This window comes from Myotis nattereri (assembly GCF_964212035.1).
Source record: "Myotis nattereri genome assembly, chromosome: 6".
In the NCBI taxonomy this organism is placed as follows: Eukaryota; Metazoa; Chordata; class Mammalia; order Chiroptera; family Vespertilionidae; genus Myotis; species Myotis nattereri.
In genome coordinates this window covers 3,879,825-3,903,289 of record NC_138081.1, presented here as the reverse complement: position 1 = coordinate 3,903,289, position 23,465 = coordinate 3,879,825, and the positions used below count along the sequence as shown (strand labels likewise).

Below are 23,465 nucleotides of genomic sequence, written 5' to 3'. Positions count from 1 at the left end.
TCACACAGGCCGTGTCTTTCAAGTCTGTGTTTGGGCTCACTTTGCTTTGGGTAATTCAGGAGTCACACATCCTGCCAGAGCCAGTTGCCTTGCCACCACCAAGATGGGTGCTGAATCCAAACACAACGATGGCACCTGGTGTGGTCTTGTCTGTTTTGGCTAGTTTTTCCTAATTTTTGTCGTACGTATGTTACCTTCCCAGGATGAAGGACGTCAGTGAGCACTTGTTTCCTCTGGAATAGTTTGTTGGTCATGAACTTCGCAGTCCAGATAGTTACTGTGCTATTCATGATGGGGGCCAGTCTTCAAGTTGCCAGGGAGGAAAAAAGTCTTTGACCTTCTTAACCCAGAGTCTCCCATAATCTTACTCTCTTTTGGGAGGTTCCTGTGTGTTCCTCCCTCTTGTCCTTCTTACCTGAAATTGGGGAAATGTCTTAGTTGCATCCATAAACTTGGATGCTGTGAGGTTAGTCCCTGGACCATTGAAGAAAAAAAGAGGCAGAGGACACTTGTAATAAGAGGGTGGGATTGAATACAGTCACTTGGGGAAGAAGTTTCCTTTTCATCTCTTCCCCCAAGTCTGCTCTTCCATTTTATTCTCAAATCTTTAGGGAAAAGAGGAGAGAGACATCGCTCCTTCCTCACTCCCCAGTCCACGCCTCTATCCTAACAGGTAAGCAATTTTTGATTTGCACCCTCTTTTTGTGTCTTCTTCAGATCCCATGTTCTTTAGCCAGGTCTGGGGACATAATCCTCCTGGCTTATCTCCCTTCTTCTTCCCGATTCCCTGGTGACTGTTCTCAGAGAGCTGAGCCCAGCAGCAGGGGGAGGAGTGGGGAAGGAGCAACACATTCTTTCTGTCACTCAGCGTTCACACAGTGACACTGGGAGATGCCTCTGCTCCCCCTTTTTGGAGTTTTCACACCTCGACTCCTTCTGGGTCCTGTGTTTTCCTCAAGCTGAGACCCAGGGGATCTACACATCCACGATTTCTCTCTGGGAACTTCTGAGGCTTCTTATAAAACTTAAATTTGTGTTTTCATTTTGCTGGGTCATCTTTTAAAAAATAAAAGTCAGCCCTAGCTGGTTTGGCTCAGTGGATAGAGCATCGGCCTGCAGACTGAAGGATCCAAGGTTCGATTCTGGTCAAGGGCACATGCCCAGGTTGTGGGCTTGATCCCCAGTAGGGGGCGTGATCCCCAGTAGGGGGCGTGCAGGAGGCAGCCAATCAATGGTTCTCTCTTATGATTGATGTCTCTCTCTTCTCTCTCTCTCTCTCTCTCTCTCTCTCTCTCTTTCCCTTCCTATCTGAAATCAATAAAAATATATTAAAAAATAATATTCATTTGGGATAATTTGCATTACTTTTTTTAGGAGTTTCAGCACCTATATTTGTATTGGGTTTTATAGTCACAATGGTGATAAGAGAGGACCTGAAGAGACAAAGTTGACCCGTTAATTCAGTGTTTCTCAATACGGAGGTCTATAGATATGTTCGTGGAACCTTCAGTTCTTTTGTTAAAAATCTTTATTGTTGAAAGTATTATATATGTCCCCATTTTCCCCCATCAGCCCTCTCCAGCCCTCCCCAGACCCTCACCACCCCCCTATCTGCTTCCATGGGTTATGTATATATGCATACAAGGTTATGTATATACTAGTATGCACCCACCCACCCTCCCCTGTCTTCCCTCTGAGATTCCCGACTCTGTTCCATGCTTCCATGTTTCTGCATCTATTCCATTCATCAGTTTGTTATTTAGATTCCCCATATGAGTGAGATCATGTGATGCTTGTCTTTCTCTGACTGACTTATTTCACTTAGCATGAAACCCTCCAGGTCCCTCCATGCTGTCTCAAAGGGTAAGAGATCCTTCTTTTTACTGCTGCATAGTATTCCATGGTATAAATGTACCACAGCTTTTTTTATCCACTCACCTACTGATGGGCACTTGGGCTGTTTCCAGATCTTAGTTATTGTAAACTAGAGGCCCGGTGCACAAAAATTTGTGCACTCGGGGGGGAGGGGGGTCCCTCAGCCCGGCCTGTGCCCTCTCACAGTCTGGGACCCCTCAGGAGATAACGACCTGCTGGCTTAGGCCTGCTCCCGGGTGGCAGAGGGCAGGCCCAATCCCTAGGTGCAGCCCCTGGTCGGGCTCAGAGCAGGGCCGATTGAGGAGTTGGGGCGCTGCCCCATCATGCACAGAGCAGGGCAGATTGGGAGGTTGTGATGCTACCCTCAGTCATGCTCAGGGTAGGGCCAATTGGGGGGTTGGGGCACCGTCCCCTGTCAAACTCAAGGTAGGGTCGATGGGGAGGCTGCGGCGTCACCCCCTGTCACGCACAGAGCAGGGCCAATCAGGGGGTTGGGGTGCTGCCTCCATCACACACAGAGCAGGGCCCATCAGGGGGTTGGGGCACTGCCCTCTATCACCCACAGAGCAGGGCCGATCAGGGGGTTGGGGCGCCACCACTCTCACACTCAGGGCAGGGCCAATGGGGAGGTTATGGCTCTACCCCATCACACACAGAGCAGGGCCTGTGTGTGTGTGTGTGTGGGGGGGGGGGGGTTGGGGAGCTCCCCCTTATCAGGCACAGAGCAGGGCTGCTCAGGGGGTTGGGGCCCCGCCCCCTGTCACACACAGAGCCACAGGGTGATCAGGGGGTTTGGGCACTGCCCCCTGTCACGCTGATCCCGGTGCCGGGAGGCATATTACCCTTTTACTATATAGGGTAGAGGCCTGGTGCATGGGTGGGGCCGGCTGGTTTGCCTTGAAGGGTGTCCTGGATCAGGGTGGGGGTCCCCACTGGGGTGCCTGGCCAGTCTGGGTGAGGGGCTGAGGGCTGTTTTCAGGCTGGGAGTGACTGAAGTTCCCAACCGCTCCTTTTTTTCTTTTCTTTTTTTTTTATTCTGGGCAAGCTTTACCTTGAGGCTTGGCTCCAGCTCTTAGGCCTCTGCGGCTGAAAGTAGGTTTCTGGCCTTTGCTTACAATGTTGCGAATCTGCTGGCTGAAGTCCGGCGGTATTTGTTACAATGTTTCTTAAATTGCCCACTCAGAGGCCTGCAGCCGCAGGCGGGGAATGTTGGTTTTCTTTCCTCCGTCACTGAGGCAAGCAAGCCTCATGTTAGTTTCAAGCTGCCTGGCTGCCGGCCGCCATCTTGGCTGACAGTTAATTTCCATATCTCGCTGATTAGCCAATGAAAAGGGTAGCGGTCGTACGCCAATTACCATGTTTCTCTTTTATTAGTGTAGATTGTGCTGCTATGAACATAGGGGTGCTTACATTCTTTCTGGTTGGTGTTTTGGGGTTTCATGGGATATATTCCTAGAAGTGGGATCACTAGGTCAAATGGCAGTTCCATATTTATTTTTTTTAATTTTTTTAAAATATATATTTTATTGATTTTTTACAGAGAGGAAGAGAGAGCGATAGAGAGTTAGAAACATCGATGAGAGAGAAACATCAATCAGCTGCCTCCTGCACACCTCCTACTGGGAATGTGTCTGCAACCAAGGTACATGGCCTTGACCGGAATCGAACCTGGGACCCCTCAGTCCGCAGGCTGACACTCCATCCACTGAGCCAAATCGATCAGAGCCATATTTAATTTTTCGAGGAAACTCCATACTGTTTTCCATAATGGCTGCAGAAGTCTGCATTCCCACCAGCAATGTACTAGGGTTTCCTTTTCTCCACATCCTCACCAGCACTTGTCATTTGTTGATTTATTGATGGTAGTCATTCTGAGAGGTGTGAGGTGATACCTCATTGTCATTTTAATTTGCATCTCTGATGATCAGTGACTTTGAGCATTCTTTCATATGTTTCTTGGCCATCTGTATGTTCACTTTGGAGAAGTGTCTATTTAGGTCCTTTGCCCACTTTTTAATTGGATTGCCTGTCTTACTTTTGTTAAGTTGTATGAGTTCCTTATATATTTTAGATATTAACCTTTATCAGATGTATCATTGCTAAATATATTCTCCCATACAGTGGGCTCCCTTTTCATTTTGTTGATGGTTTCTTTTGCTGTGCAGAAGTCTTTTATTTTGATGTAGTCCCATTTGTTTATTTTCTCCTTACTTTCTTTTGCCCTAGGAGATACATCAGTAAACATATTGTTACTTGAGATGTCTGAGATTTTGATGCCTATGATATTTATAGCTTCCCAACTTACATATAAATCTTTTATCCATTTTGAGTTTATTCTTGTGTATGATGTAAGTTGGTGGTCTAGTTTCATTTTCTTGCATGTATCTGTCCAATTTTCCCAACACCATTTATTGAAGAGACTGTCTTAACTCCATTGTATGCTCTTGCCTCCTTTGTCAATATTAATTGAGCATAATGGCTTGGGTCAATGTCTGGGTTCCCTGTTGTGTTCCATTGGTCTATATGCCTGTTTTTGTGCCAGTACCAGGCTGTTTTGATTATGGTGGCTTTGTAGTATAACTTGAAATCTGGTATTGTGAATCTTACAACTTTTGTTTTTCTTTCTCAAGATTGTTGCAGCTATTCAGGGTCTTTTTTGATTCCATATAAATTTTTGGAGTATTTCTTCTAGATCTGTGAATTATGCTGTTGGTATTATAATAGGGATTGCATTGAATCTGCAGATTGCCTTGGGTAGTATGGACATTTTACTGATGTTGACTTTACAATTCCATGAACACATTAGATTCTTCCACTTGTTTATATCTTCTTCTATCTCTTTTTTCAATGTACTATAGTTTTCTGAGTATAGATCTTTTGCCTCCTTGGTTCAGTTTATTCCTAAGTATCTTAATTTTTGTTGTTGTTGTTTTTGTTGCAATGATAAATGGGATAGTTTGTTTAGTTTCTTTTCCTGGGAATTCATTATTGGTTTATAAAAAAGCCATTGATTTTTGGGTGTCGATTTTGTATCCTGCAACTTTGCCCAATTCACTTATTAAATCTAATAGATTTTTGGTGGAGTCTTTAGGATGTTCTATGTATAATATCATGTGATCTGCAAATGAGAGTTTTACTTCCTCCTTTCTAATTTGGATGCCTTTTATTTCTTCTTCTTGTCGGATTGCTGTGGCCAGGACGTCCAGTATTACGTTGAATAAGAGAAGTGACAGTGGACTTTTCTGTCTTGTTCCTGTTCTTAGAAGAAATGGTTTTAGTTTTTGTCCATTGAGTATGATGGTCGTTGTAGGTTTGTCATATATGGTCTTTATCATGTTGAGATATGCTCCCTCTATTCCCACTTTGCTGAGAGTTTTTATCAAAAATGGGTGTTGGATTTTGTCCAATGCTTTTTCTGTGTCTATCGATATGGACATGTGTTTATTGTCTTTCAATTTGTTTATGTGATGTATCACATTTATTGATTTGTGAATATTGTACCAGCCTTGCGTTCCTGGAATTAATCCCACTTGATCATGGTGTATGATCTTTTTAATATATTGCTGGATGCAATTTGCTAATATTTTCTTGAGGATTATAGCATCCATGTTTATCAGGGATATTGGCCTGTAATTCTCTTTCTTTGTGATGTCCTTATCTGGTTTTGGAATTAAGATAATGATGGCTTCATGAAAAGATCTTGGAAGTGTTCCTTCCTCTTGGATTTTTTTGGAATAGTTTGAGGAGTATAGATGTTCTTCTTTAAATGTTTGGTAAAACTCCCCGTGAAGCCATTCAGACCCCACTTTTGTTTGCTGGGAGTTTTTTGTTTTGTTTTGTTTTTGTTTTTGTTTTTACTTCTTCTATTTCCTCAGTTGTTATTGGCCTATTCAGGTTTTCTGATTCTTCCTGATTTAGTTTTGGGAGATTGTATTTTTCTAGGAATCTGTCCATTTCATCCACATTGTCCAGTTTGGTGGCATATAGTTGTTCATAGTATTTTCTTCCAATCCTTTGTATTTCTGTGGTGTCAGTGGTTACTTATCCTCTTGTGTTTCTGATTTTATTTATTTGGGCCCTCTCTTTTTGTTTCTTGATGAGTCTGGCTAAAGGTTCAAAGAACCAGATCTTGGTTTCATTGACTTTTTTGTATTATTTTTTAAGTCTCTGTGTCATTTATTTCTCCTTTAATTTTTATTATTTCCTTCCTTCTACTTACTCTGGCCTTTTCTTGTTCTCTTTCTAATTCTTTAAGTTGTAAGCTTAAATCATTTATTATTAATTTTTCTTGTTTTTTTTGAAGTATGCCTGTATTGTTATGAATTTCCCTCTCAGGACTGTTTTTGCTGTGTCCTAGAGACTTTAGGTTGTTGTATGTTCACTTTCATTTGTTTCCAGGAAGTTTTTTATATCTTTCTTGATCTCATTAGTAGCCCATTGTTTAATAACATGTTATTCAGCATCCATGTGTTTAAATATTTTAGGGTGTTTTCTAATTTCATTCCATTATTATCTGAGAAGATGCTTAATATGATTTCAATCTTCTGGAACTTGTAGAGACTTATTCTGTGTCCTAACACGTGGTCTATCTTTGTGAATGACCCATGTGCACTTGAGAAGAATGTATATGCTGCAGCTTTGTGATGAAATGTTCTATAAATATCCATTAAAACCATGTGATACATGGTAATTTTTTGTCTGGAAGAGCTATCCAGTGAAGTCAGCAGGGTGTTAAAGTCCCTTACTATGACTGTATTGTTGTTGATCTCTCCCTTAAAGTCCTCTAAAAGTTTTTTTTATATATATATTTAGGTGTTCCTATATTGGAACATATATGTTTACCAAGGTTATATCCTCTTGTTGGATCAGTCCCTTTAGTATTATGTAGTGACCTTTGTTGCCTCTTGAGATGGCCTTCATTTTGAAGTCTATTTTGTCAGATATGAGTATTGCTACCCCAGCTTTTTTTTCTTTTCCATTTCAATGGAAAACTTTTTCCATCCCTTCACTCTCACCCTGTGTGAGTCTTTTGTTCTGAGATGGGTCTCTTGTAGACAGCATATAGGTGGGTTGTGTTGTTGTATCTATTCAGCTACTCTATGTCTTTTGACAGGAGCATTTAGTTCATTTACATTTAAGGTTATTATTGGTAAGTACTTATTTATTGCCATTTTGATTCTGTATGCCTAGGTTTCTCTATTTTTTCTTCTCATTACAGCAGTCCCTTTAACATTTCTTGTAGTGCTGGATTGGTGGTGATGAACTCCTTTAGCCTTTTTTTTTTTTTTGGTCTGGGGAGCTATTTCACTATCTATTTTGAATGAAAGCCTTGTTGGGTATATCTTGGTTTCAGATCCTTGGTTTCCCTTACCTTGAGTACTTCATACCATTCCCTTCTGTCCTATAGAATTTCTGATGAATTTTAGCCTTATGGGAGCTCCTTTGTAGGTAACAGTGTGCCTTTCTCTTGCTGCCTTTAAGAGTCTCTCTTTGTCTTTAATTTTTGGCATTTTAATTATGATGTGTCTGGGAGTGGGCCTGTTTGGGTTCTTCTTGCTTGGGGTTCTCTGTGCCTCCTAAACTTTTGTGACTTTTTCCTTCACTTGGTTAGGGATGTTCTCTGCCATTATTTCCTCATACATGTTCTCTATCTTTTGCTCCCTTTCTGCCTCTTCTGGCATGGTTACTGTACGAATATTGTTACATTTCATATTGTCCCACAGCTCCCTTAAGCCCACCACCTGGGCAAGTGCCCTGATGGGGAATCAGACCGTGACCTCCTGGTTCATAGGTGGACGTGCAACCATTGAACAACACCAGCTAGGCCACGGGCCACACTTTGAATAGCATGATTCTAGAATAACCTCACCCCATTCCCTTCATCCCTTGCTCCATGCCCCTTTAGTGTGTCCTATCTTTTCAACAGGATGGGGCAATTGCTTCTGCCGAGAGGCTAATAGTCATTCTCAGTCTCTTAATGAGCCTCAGAAACTCCACAGAATGGAGAAAGGTGTTTTCCAATAGGGTGGGTCAACTGTCGAAACCACCGGTATAGCAAATGTCTGCCTGAGAAAGATGACCTCCGCAGCATGAGGGAATGACTCAGCACAAGAAACTGGGGTGTTTGCCTTCTGAGCTCTAACCACAGAGCCCCCAACCCTGGCTTCTGCTCACAGCTCCAGTCCACTCTGCCCTCCCTCTGCCGGAGCACAAGGTGAGTGGCTCCACAGGGATTTTGTGCATTGGCCCTTTAAGTGGGTACCCGAATTTTCCAGCTGCCTATCCCTGGCAGACAGCAACCCTGCTGCTTTTCACAGCCAGATGTCATGTGGGCACTTTTCTCAGTTCTGGTGTTCTTTGCCTGGGGGCGCAGCTTGGGGATTAGACCCCTGAGTTCTCAGTGGCAACCCCCACAGCTGAGATATCTCTCCAGAACTTCAGTTATGTCTGTGGGAGCCCATCCAGCCCCTTCATGCCTCCACCCTTCCTACCAGTCTCTATGTTGTCTCCACTTTCCATCCTTGGTTATCAGGATGCTCTCCAGCTATCCTTGATTGTTCAGGATGCTTTTTGTATTTTAGTTGTAATTAATTTTGGTCCTGGGAGCACTGTCATTTTTATTCTCTCTGTTCAGGCTTTAGAAAAATAACTAATTCTTTAGATGCCAGTAAAAATGTCTCACCCTCAAGGAATATTCCCTCACCCCTCATTTACTCTCATAGCACCTCATCCTTCTTCTCCTTGGCCAGACTTACATTCCATGAGAGAAGGACTATGTCTGGCTCATTCACCTAGGTATCCATCCCCAGTTCTTAGCATGCTGCCTGGAACACAGCAGGTGCTTGATAAATATATACACACATATACCAATAAGAGAACATTACAAAGCAACACATTTCTAGGAGAGTATAGTTTCTTTTTATTGAAAGAAGCTGATCTTTGAAGGGTCATTGGAGTGGCCCTCTCAATTAAGGCACACATACCACAAATTAGCAACCTTTGTACAGGAATTATGACCTAATAAAACCTTTTGTGACTCATTCTAGACTTCCTGTCTTTCCCAGAAGTCTCTGAAATGGAAAGAGGAAGAGGGAGGAAGAAAAGATAGATTAATTTTCAACAAGAGCCCAGGGGTTCCAAGAATCAAGAGTATGTAGCCACAGAGGGAAGGAGGTGCAGTGTACAGTGTACTAAGGTCACTCTGGCACAGAACCCAGGAATAAAACTTGAAAAAAAAGTCTAGGTTAGTGAGTTTCAACACAAAACAGGAAGTGGACAGTTTTGAGTCACACCTGTGGATAATGACGAAAGTTTTCCCTCCTGACTGTCCTGGCATGGTCCTTGTAGACATGCACAATGGTAGGTGTTAAAAAGCAAGTAAACGGGCCAAGGTGAGGTATGGAAGTGCAACTCTCCTTTCCTGAAGCGCTCTGGTGGCCCAACCGTGCAGGTTGCTGGACAAGCAAGGTTGAACCACAAAGGGACCTACATCTTCTATTAGGAGGAAGAGGCCCAGTTTTCCACTGATACACCCAGTGGAGCAGGTTATACTAGTTATATGTACAAGATATAGGACACACTAAAGGGGCACGGAGCAAGGGATGAAGGGAATGGGTGAGGTTATTCTAGAATCATGCTATTCAAAGTGTGGCCCGTGGCCCAGCTGGTGTGGCTCAATGGTTGCATGTCCACCTATGAACCAAGAGGTCACGGTCTGATTCCCCATCAGGGCACTTGCCCAGGTGGTGGCCTTGATCCCGGCGTGGGGCATGCAGGAGGCAGCTGATCAGTGATTCTCTCTCACTGATATTTCTCTCTCTCTTCCTCTCCCTTTATCTCTGACTCAATAATAAATATATTTTTAAAAAACTAAGTGTGGTCCGTGGACCAGTAGCAGCAGCGCCCAAGTGCTTGTTAGAAATGCAGAATTGCAGGCCCCATCCCAGACTTCCTAAAGCAGAACCTGAAATTAAAGTTTCCCAGGTGCTGTCTATGAACATCACAATTTGAAAGCACTAAGATTTCTTGAGGAGGGCGAGCTTGAAGGCCATGATGAATATGGGGGGGGGGGGGGGTGCAGGACGCGGAGAAGGATTCTCTTGGAGCGCCTGGACAGCGCGGGCAAGGAGCGCAAGGTGGCCTCTGCCGGGCAGCCCCGAACAAGGGGACAAAATCAACCCCGCAGGGCTTGAGGTCGCCCGAAGAGAGGGCGCTGGTCTGCCGCCGCTGCCACGCACCACCCCTTCTCCCGCATCCGCCCCAATCCGCCAGTGCGGGGCTTCTGGCCGGCCACCCGCCGTGCCCGATTGGGTTCGACCGGCCCAGTTCGGCTGCTAAGGCCTGGAGCTCCCGGGAGCGGGGGTGGGTCCGATTGCTGGCAGCCAATCGGGAGGCGGGAGAAGGCTGGTTGCTCGCCTTCTGGGCGCGGCGTCACCGGACTCGCCGCCGCGCGGGCTCAGGTTAGCGGTAGGTTCCTGCCTCGGCCCTGGCCCCGGCCGGCTCTCCGCCTGCGGCAGGACGCGGAGGACAGCGCTCAGTGACGCGGAGGACAGCGCTCAGTGAGCTCGTAGCGTCGGAAGCGCAGGTGACCCGAGTGATCCGGCAGCGCCACCCGGCGGGACGCTTCGGCCGCCCAAGGACCTTTGGACTCGATCGGTGTCCGTCGTTGGGGTGGCCACAGCACCGCAGGGATTTGTGGACTTAGTAGTTCCGGATTCTGCGTGGAACCCAGGCTGGAGCCCCACAGGGATTTTTGGAGGAAACAAGAACTTTGAGGCCCAGGTCCCGGAAGGACAGGAAAGGAGTCTAAATAAGAATCTGCCGTTAGCATTGTTTTGGTTATTTTTCAGGTCTGACCTGAATCTGGTCCATCTCTTTCCGATCCAAACTGTTTACCCACCGGGGAGGGGAGCAGACAGCGAAATGGAGACGCTACCAATCAATCCAGTGGGAGAGAAAAGCATCTCTGAACCGCAACAACAGTGGGGAGGGAACCCCAAGAAGAGCCTTCATCCAACTGCTCAAACTAGGCAGCAGCCCCAAGAGCCTGGAGTTCTCGAGCTGAGGATGAGCCCAGCTCCCAGCCAACTTCTAGAGGTTCCTCCAGGGGCTGGAAAGCTGGCTGCTGCGCTCGAAGGAGACGCCGAGAAGCCCCGTGGATCGGCTAGTGAGATGCCAGAGCCGCCCCGCGCTCCGGATCTCTGGGACTGTCCGGATGGGAGCTTTGTCAAGAAGATCGTAATCCGTGGCCACGGCTTGGACAAACCCAAGCTGGGCTCCCGCTGCCGCGTACTGGCTTTTGGGTTTCCTTTTGGGTCAGGGCTGCCAGAGGGCTGGACAGAGCTAACTATGGGCTTAGGCTCGTGGAGGGAGGGAACCTGGGGGGAGCTCACAGAGAAATGTTTGGAGTCCATGTGTCAGGGTGAGGAGGCGGAGCTGCAGCTCCCTGGGCACTCTGGACCTCCTGTCCGGCTCACACTGGCTTCCTTCACTCAGGGCCAGGACTCCTGGGAGCTGGAGGCCAGCGAGAAGGAGGCCCTGGCTAGGCAAGAACGTGCGCGGGGAACAGAGTTATTTCGAGCTGGGGACCCAGAAGGGGCTGCCCGATGCTACGGACGGGCTCTTCGGCTGCTGCTGACTTTACCTCCACCTGGCTCTCCAGAGCGCACTGTCCTTCATGCCAACCTGGCTGCCTGTCAGTTGCTGCTGGGACAGCCCCACCTGGCCGCCCAGAGCTGTGACCGGGTGCTGGAGCGGGAGCCTGGGCATGTGAAGGCCTTGTACCGAAGGGGGGTTGCTCAGGCTGCCCTGGGAAACCTGGAAAAAGCAACTGCTGACCTCAAGAAGGTGCTGGCAGTCGATCCAAAAAACCGGGCAGCCCAGGAGGAGCTGGGAAAGGTGCTCTTTCAGGGGAAGAAACAAGATGCAGGACTGGCTCAGGGTCTCCGCAAGATGTTTGGCTGATTAAAAGTTAACCCTTAAAAGGGACAGAAACCTGTGAATCGTGGTCTGTGCTGTGAGATCTGGGGGCGTGGGCCCTGAGGGAGGGTTTCAGCCCATATCCCATTCCCAGTGTTTGCCTTCCTAAGGGAGGTGGCAGTGGTCTCAGTGCACCTCTTCCCCTTTTTTTTACCATAAAAAGCCATGGCCACGTGCACTATATTTTAGGGGGCTTACCCATTTCCGAAGAGGAGTAGAAGCGAAGTTCTAAATTTAGTACCGTCCGCGGGAGCCGGGGGACCTTTACACCCTGGAAACTACACCTCCCAGGCGCTTTCGCGCTGGGTCCCCTTCCGCGCATGCGCAGGTGCTAGGCCGGTCCCGCCGAGCTCCCATTGGCCCGGCCTGTGGGGCCGCCTCTTCCTCGGAGGCCTGTGCTCAGCACCCAGCTGTCTTACTGGTCAGAATAGCTTCCGGGACCGCCCCCTTTTTTGAAGAGTCAACTCCTTAGTTGCTGAGGAGGGAGGCGGGCCTCGGACCCGGCTCGTGGTTGGGGGGCGGGGGAAAGATGGCGGAGCTAATGCTCCTCAGCGAGATTGCGGACCCGACGCGGTTTTTCACCGACAACCTGCTGGGCCCGGAGGACTGGGGTGCGTGGAGGGCGGCCTGGCGGCGGGGAGGGCTGCGGCGGCGGTGCCCTGGGCACGCCGCGAGGAAGCGAGCCCCAGAGGGGAGGCCGGGCCAAGACGGAACCCACCTTCCGAAGGAGGGCGGAGCGGGGGTCCGGCGGTGCTTGGGGGCGCGGGAGCTGGGGAGGCCGCTGCTCGCTGCGGGAGCGCCGAGCTGGTCCGGGGTCGGGGAGGAGGAGCTGGCGTTCGGCGGTATCGCCTTCCTAGGGGGCGGGCGGCGGGTCCGGCCGGCGGGCCCAGTGCGGCTGGACGCCCCCCCCCCCCGCCGCGCCCCCCGCCCCCCGCCGCGCCCCCGCCACACCCCCCGCCCCCGCGCCCGCCGACGCCGCGCCTCTTGCAGACTGCACGCTGTACGCCGGCCTGGAGCAGGTGGCCGAGGAGCCGGCGCAGCTCTTCCGCTGCCCAGAGCAGGATGACCCGGTATTGCCCCCAGCACCCGCCCCGGTGGGTGGCGGCGGCCCCGGAGCCCGGGCTCGGCCCCAGCCGTTTCTCACAGCCCCCCCATGCCCCCCTTCAGTTCGGCAGCGGCATGCTGGACGTGGGGATGGATGTCAGCCCCCCCGAGCCCCCGTGGGACCCCCTGCCTCTCTTTCCAGGTAGGAGCCCATGTGACTCCTCCACCCTCAGCGGCCTCCTCTTCCCCGGGTCCTCACACCCGACACCCCGCCGGTGTTCCTCCCGCCTTGCCAGCGGGGGGCCCTCGCCCACGCGTCCGTGGACACTTTGTGGACTCTTCTCGGGCTCCGCCTCCTGGTCATTTCCTACCCCCTCTTCCTCCAGATCTTCAGGTGAAGTCTGAGCCGTCCTCTCCCTGCTCCTCCTCCTCTCTCAGCTCCGAGTCGTCGGGCCTTTCCACGGAGCCCTCCCCCCGGGTGAGAACCCCCACTGGGCCGGCGAGGACTCCTCCGGTCCCGGCGCCCTAGGTGCTGAGGGGGACGTGTGTGGGGTGGGGCCTTCTCTCCCTCCCTGTCAATCTTCACATTCTCACTTGCTGTAATATATATATATATATATATATATATATATATATATATATATATATGTATATATGTATGTATGTATATATATATTGATTCCAGAGAGGGAGGGAAAGGGAGAGCGAGATAGAAACATCAGTGATGAGAGAGAATCACTGATCGCTGCCTCCTGCACGCCCCACACTGGGGGTCGAGCCCACAACCCAGGCACGTGCCCTTGCCTGGAATCGAACCGGGGACCCTTAAATCTGCAGGCCCACGCTCTATCCACTGAGCCACACTGGCCAGGGAAAGGGGAACCTTTTAATGCATAGAGGTGCGTGGCAGCGTGCCGGCGGGGACTTCCGGAACTTCCTGCCCAGGTTCCCCTCTAAGTATTTGAAACCGTGAGATGCCGTCACCCTCCCAGGAGTCAAGCAGGAGAGAACCGGGCCAGCGGCAGCTTAGGGAGCTGCTGTGCCTTTCAAAGCGAGTGTCAGAGCATAGGTGTTCGTGAGCTGTAAGCCTTTGTTCCGCTCTTACTCTCAACACTTCCCCTTTTTTGTTTCCTTCTTTCTGCGGCCTCCCCCCCCCCCCCCCCCCACTTTCACCCAGGCCCCTGGTGTAGGGGAGGTGCTGGTTGTGAAGATAGAGTCCTTGGCACCGCCGCTCTGCCTGCTGGGAGAGGATCCAACATCCCCGAGTGAAACGGTCCAGATCAATGTGGGCCCCACCGCTGATGACCCCTCAGGTACTCACAGCCCCCCCCCCCCCCCGCTTTACCAGGGAGCACCGGCAGGTGTGGCGGGGGGACAGGACAAGGAGGAAAAGGTGGGCGGAAATGACAGATGATCAGGAGAAAGGCCGGGAGTGGCAGGGAGAATTTCAGGCAACCATAGCAAGGGCAGCACTGACGAGATGGGTGTGATTTTTCTTTCTTTTTCTTGTTCCTAGTATCCTGCTGTGTGATTTAATTTCCTGTTGCTTTGCATATTTTAAAGACTTTGGACAGTTTATGGCATAATTATTTATATTATTTTTTTCACTCTAACATTTTATTATAAAAAATCCTAAACATACAGAAAAATTGGAATATAGACCCAACTCCTAGATCCTATAACCAACATTATTTGTGCTGTTTTTAAGTGTTACCAAGTTTAGGTACCCTTCTGTGTTTATTCAGTAAACATTTATTGAGCACCTACTCATACCAGGTACTGGACAGGGTGCTGGGGATGCAAAGATGACAAAGACGACCAGCACGCCGCCTGGAGACTCCTGTAGAGCGGTGGGGGCGGAAGACGAGTAGCAGGGCACACCGGTGTGCCGCTGTGGCGTGTGCCGCTGTGGCGTCACTCTCGGAGCGCTGGGCCCTTCACCCGCGGGGCTGCGTCAGGATGTGCTGCAGAGGAGGGCTTCCTGGCTGAGCTGGGAAGGACGCATGGCAATTAGCAGAGGAGACTGAGGGAGCGGGCACGTGTGTCTTTAGATGGATACGAGCAGGGAGTGGGGATGGCAAGGCGCCGTAGAGGTTGTAGGGCCGGGGGGGACCCTGCTGAAGGACTCTTAGTTGGTGTCCTGTGGGCAGTTGGGAAGCTCTGAAGAATCAGGCAGGAGCGCAGTCTGCCTAGGAGACAGCTCTGGTGGCAGAGTAGAGAATGGACTGCAGAGGCGGGACTAGAGGCTGGAGGTAGAGAACCAAGGAAGAGGCTCCCGCAGTTAATCAAGTAAAGTATTTGGATGCCGAGAAGAAAGCAAAAAGAATAAAGTAGAATGGATGAGCTGCAGTGACCTGGGCATTGAGCAGGGGTCGAAGAGGAAGCCTGGGCTTCTGGCTGGGGAGCTGTCCAGCGGGTGATGGTGCTGTCCCCTGGATAGCGGTGTGAGAGCAGGAGCCCTCTACTCAGGGGGCATGAGGAATCCAGGGTTGGCCAGGCTGATTGTTCAGCTCAAAGTGCCTTCAGGGTTTCCTGGCACTGCGTCCCAACCAGAAGCAAGAGGGTAAGGGAGCCGGTAATGGAATCCACTCATGTTTCCTCCTGGGATTCATGGGGCAGGGAAGGATGGAGGGAGGATTTGGAGGAACAAACATTGTATCCAGCACACTATTAAAAGTTGCAAAGAGGACAAAGTAAAGATCGAAAAGCCTTGAACAGCAAAAACATTGTTGATGACTTTACAAACAGTAGTGTTACTGGAGTCAGATTCTCCCCTACACTTGTGTTTTTTTGTGTTTGTTTTTTTAAGTATATTTTATTGATTTTTTACAGAGGGGAAGGGAGAGGGATAGAGAGTTAGAAACATCTATCAGCTGCCTCCTGCACACTCACTAATGGGGATGTGCCTGCAACCAAGGTACATGCCCTTGACCAGAATCGAACCAGGCACCCTTCAGTCCGCAGGCCGACGCTCTATCCACTGAGCCAAAGCGGTTAGGACAACTTGTGTTTTTTGACTTGTACTTTACTCGTCACTTTGATAGACATGAGGCATAAGGCATGGTGCTTGCCTTCGGAGGGCCTCCTGAGGGTTATAACAGATGGTTAGTAGCTCAGCTAGTGGGTACCTCCGAGGGTGGGTTCTGAGTGGCTGGTGGACAAGGAATTACCCTTTGTTCCTCTGGGAATTTTTTATCACATGACTGTATTGCCTATTCAAGAATAGAAATTGATTTTAAAATTTAGATTAGAAATATTAGTGATTGTATAATTAAGTACCAAAATGAGTGGTATGGCCAGAGGTGGTAGCACACTGGTGACCTTGGGGCTGCCTCTGGCCCTTGGGAGGGTTTCAGTTCACCTCCGGGGGCAATCGGCGGGTCTTACAGATTTAACAGGCCCCGAAGGCGCAGAGGTGACTGTGGCTTGGTGATGTGTCTGGGAGGCTGCCAGACGTAGGGAGGGAATTTGTGCGAAAGGACAAGCAGTGAGCTTTGTGTAAGTCCAGTTGAATTTGTGTAAATGGTGGGGCATGAGAATGGAAGTGACGAGCAAGGAGCTTGGGCATCAGGGTCAGGGCACGGGGAGCCGTCGTGGGCAGAGATTGAGGCTTGGCGGTGGTCAGCATGGAGCTGTGTGCTAGCATTAGGCCAGGGAGAGATGAGAACCCAGGCAGGCAGGAGCGTGGGCCCGTAGGAGTGCTGCGTCTCTTGCTGCTTGGGCCTCTGCATGAAGGGACCGGGCCTGTGAGGGAGACGGGGACAGCGGGAGGGCAGGGATGGCCCTGAGGAAACCGCGCTGGTGGGAAGAGGAAGGAGCCCGCGGAGCGCAGTGCCGGGCGGAGGCGGGAGGAGCGCCTGCAGCCAGCAGCCCCAGGGCACCCGCGCCTCCGGATTGCCTGCCCTCGGCCAGAGCAGCTTTCTCTGTGGGTGCCAGGGGAAATGACCCTGTCCCCGTTTCCCCATCTTAACTTTCTTCTCCTTCAGTGTTTGGCTGATCTCCAGCTGTTTGTCTCACCCTGCCACCCACAGGGGTCCAGACGAAGACAGAACCCGTCTCTCCTTCCTCCATCAACTCTGAGGCTTCCCTGCTCTCCACAGAGCCCCCCAGCCAGGTGAGCATCAGCGTGCCCCCCTCCGGGCACTGCACTGAGTTCCCTCTTCCTCGCTCTCCGAGGGAGGACAGCTTTTCTCCCTCAGCTCCTCTCCTTGACACTCCTGACGCGCATTTTCTGGAATGCCTCCGTAGGCTTTGGTAGGAAAGGAGGCACTGGAAGTGAAGACCGAGTCCCCAGCCCCTCAAGGGTGTCTCCTACGGGATGTCCCTGGCCCGCCACTTGGAGCTGTCCAGATCAGCATGGGCCCACCCCCCGAGGGCTCCTCAGGTAATGGGGCCTCCTGACACTGGGTCTCTGGCCAAAGGCCTGCAGTCCTGACATTCCTTCCTTCCTTCCACCCTCCGTCAGGCAAAGCCCTGCCTGCCCGGAAGCCACCACTGCAGCCGAAACCTGTGGTGATAACCACGGTCCCAGTGCCGCCCAGCGCGGTGCCCCCCAGCACCGCCGTCCTTCTGCAGCCCCTTGCCCAGCCACCCCCAGGTACTGCGCCTGCTGACTGACCTAAGGGAGCTCACAGCCACTGAGCCCTTGGGTGCCCAGCTGTGGGCACAGCCCCCGCCTGCCTCACGGCTCCCTGACCTCCTTCTCCTGCTCACTTGCCCCAGTGTCCCCAGTTGTCCTTATCCAAGGTGCTATTCGAGTCCAGCCTGAGGGGCCAGCCCCCCCTGCTCCTCGGCCTGAGAGGAAGAGCATTGTTCCAGCTCCTATGCCTGGGAACGCCTGCCCACCGGAAGTGGACGTAAGTATTGGGGAGCAGGGGGCAGGGCTGGTAATGGGAACTGAAGAGGAAGGTCTGCCACGGGAGAGAACTGGAATGAGGAGAGAGCAGGAAGTGAGGAAGCCGACCCTTAAGATGATCCGGAAGGTCAGAGTGGACTCCTGCTTATGTGTGTAGTTCCGGGATCCTTAGGTTTGTTATCAGAGGCAGGCTCTTCCCTGGGAAACCAGTCGGCAAGGTTCACTTGGGGCCTAAAAAGGAGACTCGTGAGGAGACGCAGCCACCAAGGGGGACCGAGCGTCCGCGGGGACCGGGTCGAGGACGCTCTTTCTAAGTCTAACTTCTCTCCGCTGAGGAGCAGGAGCAGGTGTTTTATAGAGGAGCGCCCCCCTCTGGTGCTGTAAGTCAGGTCAGGAGGGCAGCCCCTGGACTGGGGGCCAGGGGTTCCCGCCCCTCCCCTCCCCTCCTCGCCTCTCTTTCATTCTCTTGGGGACCCTCTGGGTGCCTAGGCAAAGCTGCTGAAGCGGCAGCAGCGAATGATCAAGAACCGGGAATCGGCTTGCCAGTCCCGGAGGAAGAAGAAGGAGTACCTGCAGGGGCTGGAGGCGCGGCTGCAGGCTGTGCTGGCGGACAACCAGCAGCTGCGCCGGGAGAACGCTGCCCTCCGGCGGCGGCTGGAGGCCCTGTGGACTGAGGTGAGACTTCTGTCCTTGGGGGATGAAATACAGGCCCCTTGGGGGGACTCACCCTCCTCTGTCTCTCCTCTGCGCCTCAGAACAGCGAACTCAAGTTAGGGTCTGGGAACAGGAAGGTGGTCTGCATCGTGGTCTTCCTTCTCTTCATTGCCTTCAACTTTGGGCCTGTCAGGTGAGCCCCTCCTTGCTCCCCAGAACCTTCGGAATGGAGCCCCCCCCCGCCCCCTCTCGGCCACCTGGTTGCTGCTGTGGCGCCCTCCCCCCATCGCCCCACTCACAGACAGCCGTGGTGTCCGGGGGCAGGATGTGCCCAGCGCTCCCTTCTAGCTGTCATTAATCTGACGAATGGCAGTGCTGGGCAGTGGTGCTGACAGCGGTGATGAAAACATCCAGGTGTTTCCCGAGATCTGGGCTCTAGGTTAGGCCGCTCCTTTTCTCTCATTTCCTGGCCCCATGGTGTAGGGACTGTTCTCATTCCATCTCACTGGTGAAGGGTGTCAGTCATGGATAGCAGAGCGCTTGCCCTCACCTGCCCTTGGTAAGCTGGACTTCTCCCCGTGCCCTGTCCTCCCCGCCCACAGCATCAGTGAGCCTCCTCCGGCTCCCGTCTCTTCTCGGATGAGCATGAGCGGAGAGGAGCCTCGGCCCCGGAGACACCTGCTGGAGTTCTCAGCGCAGCTGCCCGCCCTTGGAGTCCAGTCCCTCCAGGACCCCTCCCAGGGCCCCCAGGAACCCCAGCCCAGCCTCGAGGGCCGGCCGAGTTTCAGGTGAGCCCTCTTACTTTCGGGGGTGTCTTCTTCCCCAAGTTCACCTTTGCTTTTTGAGGGAAGCCACAGGTGCTCCACCATCAGGGCCTCCTCTGGTGGCGGACTGGGCAGCTGCGACCACTGCCTCCTCCCTGCCGCACTCCAGGAACCTGACGGCGCTCCCCGGGGGCGCCGCGGAGCTGCTGCTGCCAGGCCTGGACCAGCTCTTCCTCTCCTCGGATTGCCGGCACTTCAACCGAACCGAGTCCCTCAGGTGCGGGGGGGCCCAGGGCTGGGGCACCTCCCCTGCCGATCATGCGATGTGTTCTGGAGCCCCGTCTCTCCTTCCTGCTCCACTTCCCAGGCTTGCTGACGAGCTGAGCGGCTGGGTGCAGCGCCACCAGAGAGGCCGGCGGAAGGTGCCCCGCAGGGCCCAGGAGAGACAGGTGGGCAGGGCTGCTTGTCCTGGGTTCTGAGGGACATGTCCCTGTGGAGGTTTGAGGGAGTGCTGAGGAAGTGGCAGGGTGGGTATGAGCTGGTACCAGCTTCCGGGGCGTCTCTCTCTCCCTGCTCCCTTCGCCCTCTTCAAATCCTTAGACACTTCTCCTTCCAGAAGTCTCAGCGACGGAAGAAGTTGCCTCCAGTTAAGGCAGTCCCCACTCAGCCCCCCGAGCCCCCAGAAAGGTGAGTCTGGGGGCTGTGCTTCCTTATGAAGTGGGTTCCATTCTGAAGAGCTATACCCCCAAGAGCTGGCCTGCGCTGTCACCACTGCCACCAGTGGCCTTACGCCTCCCTCACCTACCGGGGTCTCCTGTCTTTTTCCCCTCATCTTCTCCCCACTTCCCCCAGTTCCAAATCCTGTTTTCCCACCTGCCTAGGGATTCTGTGGGCCAGCTGCAGCTATATCGCCACCCGGACCGTTCACAGCCAGAGTTCCTGGATGCAATTGACCGACGGGAAGACACATTTTATGTTGTCTCCTTCCGGCGGGTGAGCTCCTCCTTCCGACCCATCCCCATCCCCATCCCCCTGGGGTCCCAGCAGTGTGTGTTCAGGTCAAGGCCGGAGAGCAGCACCTTCACCCTCCGGGCCTGGCCCCTGTGTTTCCCAGGACCACCTGCTGCTCCCAGCCATCAGCCACAATAAGACCTCTCGGCCCAAGATGTCCCTGGTGATGCCCGCCATGGCCCCCAATGGTAATTCCTTCCCGGTGTGGGGAGGGGTCCTGGAATTGAGGAAGGGGGACATTCTGATAGGGATATCCCGCATGAGGAGCTGAGGGGGGAGCAGAGGGGAGTGGGGCGTGCAGAGAGATGCTAGGTCCTGGGTGAGAAGAAGCAGGAAATGGGTGCAGAGCAGGCCAAGATGCAGGAGACGGAAGGGAGGAGGACGGGGCGGGGTCGGTGCCGGGAGAGGGGGGCGCTGGGAACCTGCTGGCCTCACCTCCGTTTTCTCTCGATGCCCTCCCTCTGACCTCACACTCGCCAATGGCCTTTTCCTCCCCTCCCCCTCCCCTGCACTGACTTGTTCACTCCCGCGCTGGACCCGCCTGGTCACTGTTCCCTTTCCCCCTGTCCACTGCTGCTTTTCCCACCCTCTCTGTTTGCCTCCCCCTTCTCTTTCTTACTCCCCTTCTCACAGAGACCCTGTCAGGGCGGGGTGCCCCTGGGGACTATGAGGAGATGATGCAGATCGAGTGTGAGGTCATGGACACCAGGGTGATTCACATCAAGACCTCCACGGTGCCCCCCTCGCTCCGAAAACAGCCTTCCACCCCGGGCAATGCCACAGGTGGCCCCTTCTCAGCTTCTGCAGCCGGCCAGGCCCACCAGGCCACCCATCGGCCCCTCTACCTCAATCACCCCTGACCTCTGCCTCTCACATGGACTTAGGACTAGGGGGCGGGGGAGGAGTCACCAAGTGGGACCCTTTCTTATTTTCCTGATTCCTGGGCTTGGGCAGTTGGTAATGGAAGGACAGGGTGTGGGGTTAAGCACTTATTTGGTGGTGAGGGGGCTCACCTCTCTTCGCCCCTTTTTGGAATGTAGGGCTCCTCTCATTTCCCTAAACACGCAGCCCCTGCCTCTCTCTTGAGGGGACTGAGTGAGGGTGAGGCTGGGGGGGGGGGGGCTCTGGACTCTTGGCTCCTCTTTTGGGGGTAGAGGTGGGACTCTAGTTGGAGAGCGGGACAAAGGCCATTTTACGTTAGGAGCTTGTTTCTGGGTATAAAGGAAGGGTGGTGAAGAAGATCAGATTTATGTGTGTGTGTGCATCTTTTTTTAATTATTATTATTATTAAATAAACAACTTGGAGGGAGTTAAAGGAATTGTGGCTGCCTTCCTGGCTCATGACAAGCGTTTGGGGGAAAGGCTTCTCCAGGCCAGGGTGCCTGAGTCAAGCGCTGGAGACAGCTGGCTATGGGGTGGGCTGGGTGGGGTCACAGGCCGGGACCCCCTTGCCCTGTGGACGGGCGGGGGGGGAGGGATGCCCTGTGGTGTCACAGCCCAGGGGACACAGATCCTGGAATGTGTCTGAGTAAACAGGAAGGACAGGGCCCACGCCCTTTGGGGTGAGTGCCTCCCTGGGTCCCCTGCATTCTAGCAGGTTCCCCTCCCTCCCCTCACTTTCCTGGACAAACAACTGAGCTGGGGCCCAGGACTGTGCCCAGAAAGGGCCCCGGGGAGAAGGGCTGGGGCGGGAGCAGGGAAGGGTGTTGAGGAGCATGGTGTTGGCCCTGAGCTGGAGGAGCCTGAGACTTGAGGGTCCGGTTGAAAGAAAAGGGCCGGGGGCAGGGGTGGGGCGGGGTGCAGAAAAGGCTTTCTGTTAGGAGGAAGGGGAGCAGGGCAAAGGGTAAGGGGCGAGTCTCACCCAACTTGTGGGGATCCCCGTCAGCGGCTCCTTGCAGCGCCCTCTGACGCCTGTAGGAGTGCCCTGGGTCAGCAGGAGGGTGTGAGCTGGGCCTGGGCTCCATGCCCAGATGACTGGACAGGGGCCACCTGGGCCCCAAGCCCAGGCCTGAAGGGGGAGGAAGAACCTCACGTGTCCAGCCAGCCCCCTCCCCCATTACTGTTTGGGGAGAAAACAGAGTAACTGTGGCAACCTGGAACTAGGCTCTCCCCCCAGGGCAGCCCTGCTCCTCGGCCAGCACTTCCTGTCGGGCCCTCGGGCCTGTGCAGCCTTACCCAGGCGGCCTTTCTCCGCGCCGGCCTTGCTGCGGGACACTAAGCCTGGTCCCCTCACCTGTTCAGTAGGTGCCTGTACCTACTTCGCAGCGTCGGTGTGAGGGGGAAATGCGGAGCACGGGGTCTGGTCCGGTCCGCAGTAGACACCTCTCCCTCCTCCCCGCTCCCTGCTGCGTTGCATTGTCCTCGGCTTGGTCCGGCTCTGGTCCGCTGTTATCCTGACGGGGCTCTGGGCGGGGCTCTGGGCGGCACGCAGCTCCTGGCTGAGTGGCAAGGGACAGCGGCACTTGGGTGTGAACTGGGAGTCGGACCCTGGGCTGGGAGAGTGGTGGTAGGAAGGGTCGGAGAGTGCAGAGTGGGCATGCCATGGGGGTTGAGGCGGGCGGTCTCTGGGCTGCTGCCCTGGGTCCAAGCGGATCTGCAGCCACAGCCCCCAGCGAGGCCTCCCGGCCTGTCCCCGCGCACCCTGTGGGCCCCTGTCCCAGGCCCGCTTTGTCTTTCTGGCCCGCTTTCCTCCCTCCGGAGCCTGCCTGTTCTTACCGCCGCAGGCCCAGCGCCTCTCCCCTCTCAGGCTTTCCTTCCTGCCTTTGCCCTCCACCTGCCAGGCCCATCACCTTCCCCTTCTGACCCATTATTCTTCGTTCTTTTTGTTTCTGGCTTTGGTGCTTTCCCCTTCCTCCCCCTCTGCTTCACTCTTTCCCTTTCCTCCTCCTCGTTCTTCCTCTTCTCACTCCTGCTGCTGAGCCTGTGCTGCCTCCGCCTTTTCACGCCACCCTGCCTGTCCCCATTTCCCTTCCCACCGCTTTGTCTACATTCCTGTCACTCTCCGTGACTTCCTCTTCTCCCCGCTCAGCCCTCCTCCCTCCACGTCCCCCTCCAGCCGCTGTGTTCTCCCCAGCTGTGGGGGCCAGGACTGGAGAGCCTAATGTTTGCCTCATCATTTGGCTATGGCCCTGGATACAGCACATCTGGATTCCGGGGCCCAGATGTGTGGTTGCCACAGCGACCTCAGTCCCTCTGGTAAATACAGCGCCCACCCGCCCCAGAGCAGAGAACAAAACAACTGTGTGACTTTCTTTTGTCACGAGATAGAAATGTCCTCCCTCCTC

General features: G+C 53.2%; 2 protein-coding genes across 2 annotated transcripts; both read left to right on the top strand.

Annotated features, from left to right (window-relative positions):
* Positions 1-10,345: 10,345 nt before the first annotated feature.
* On the top strand, positions 10,346-11,876 carry FKBPL (FKBP prolyl isomerase like). The gene has a single exon (XM_081093520.1). The coding sequence runs from the start codon at positions 10,798-10,800 to the stop codon at positions 11,836-11,838; it is 1,041 nt and encodes a 346-aa protein (XP_080949646.1). The 5' UTR covers positions 10,346-10,797; the 3' UTR covers positions 11,839-11,876.
* A 462-nt stretch (positions 11,877-12,338) lies between these two features.
* On the top strand, positions 12,339-21,498 carry ATF6B (activating transcription factor 6 beta). Its single transcript, XM_081094960.1, has 18 exons — positions 12,339-12,464; positions 12,844-12,923; positions 13,021-13,099; positions 13,284-13,375; positions 14,075-14,210; positions 16,929-17,011; positions 17,146-17,281; positions 17,363-17,494; positions 17,620-17,753; positions 18,242-18,427; positions 18,508-18,599; positions 19,009-19,194; positions 19,340-19,447; positions 19,538-19,619; positions 19,787-19,857; positions 20,052-20,163; positions 20,285-20,369; positions 20,815-21,498. Exons 1-18 carry the CDS (start codon positions 12,383-12,385, stop codon positions 21,039-21,041), a joined length of 2,103 nt encoding a protein of 700 aa, XP_080951086.1. The 5' UTR covers positions 12,339-12,382; the 3' UTR covers positions 21,042-21,498.
* The last annotated feature ends 1,967 nt before the right edge of the window (positions 21,499-23,465 follow it).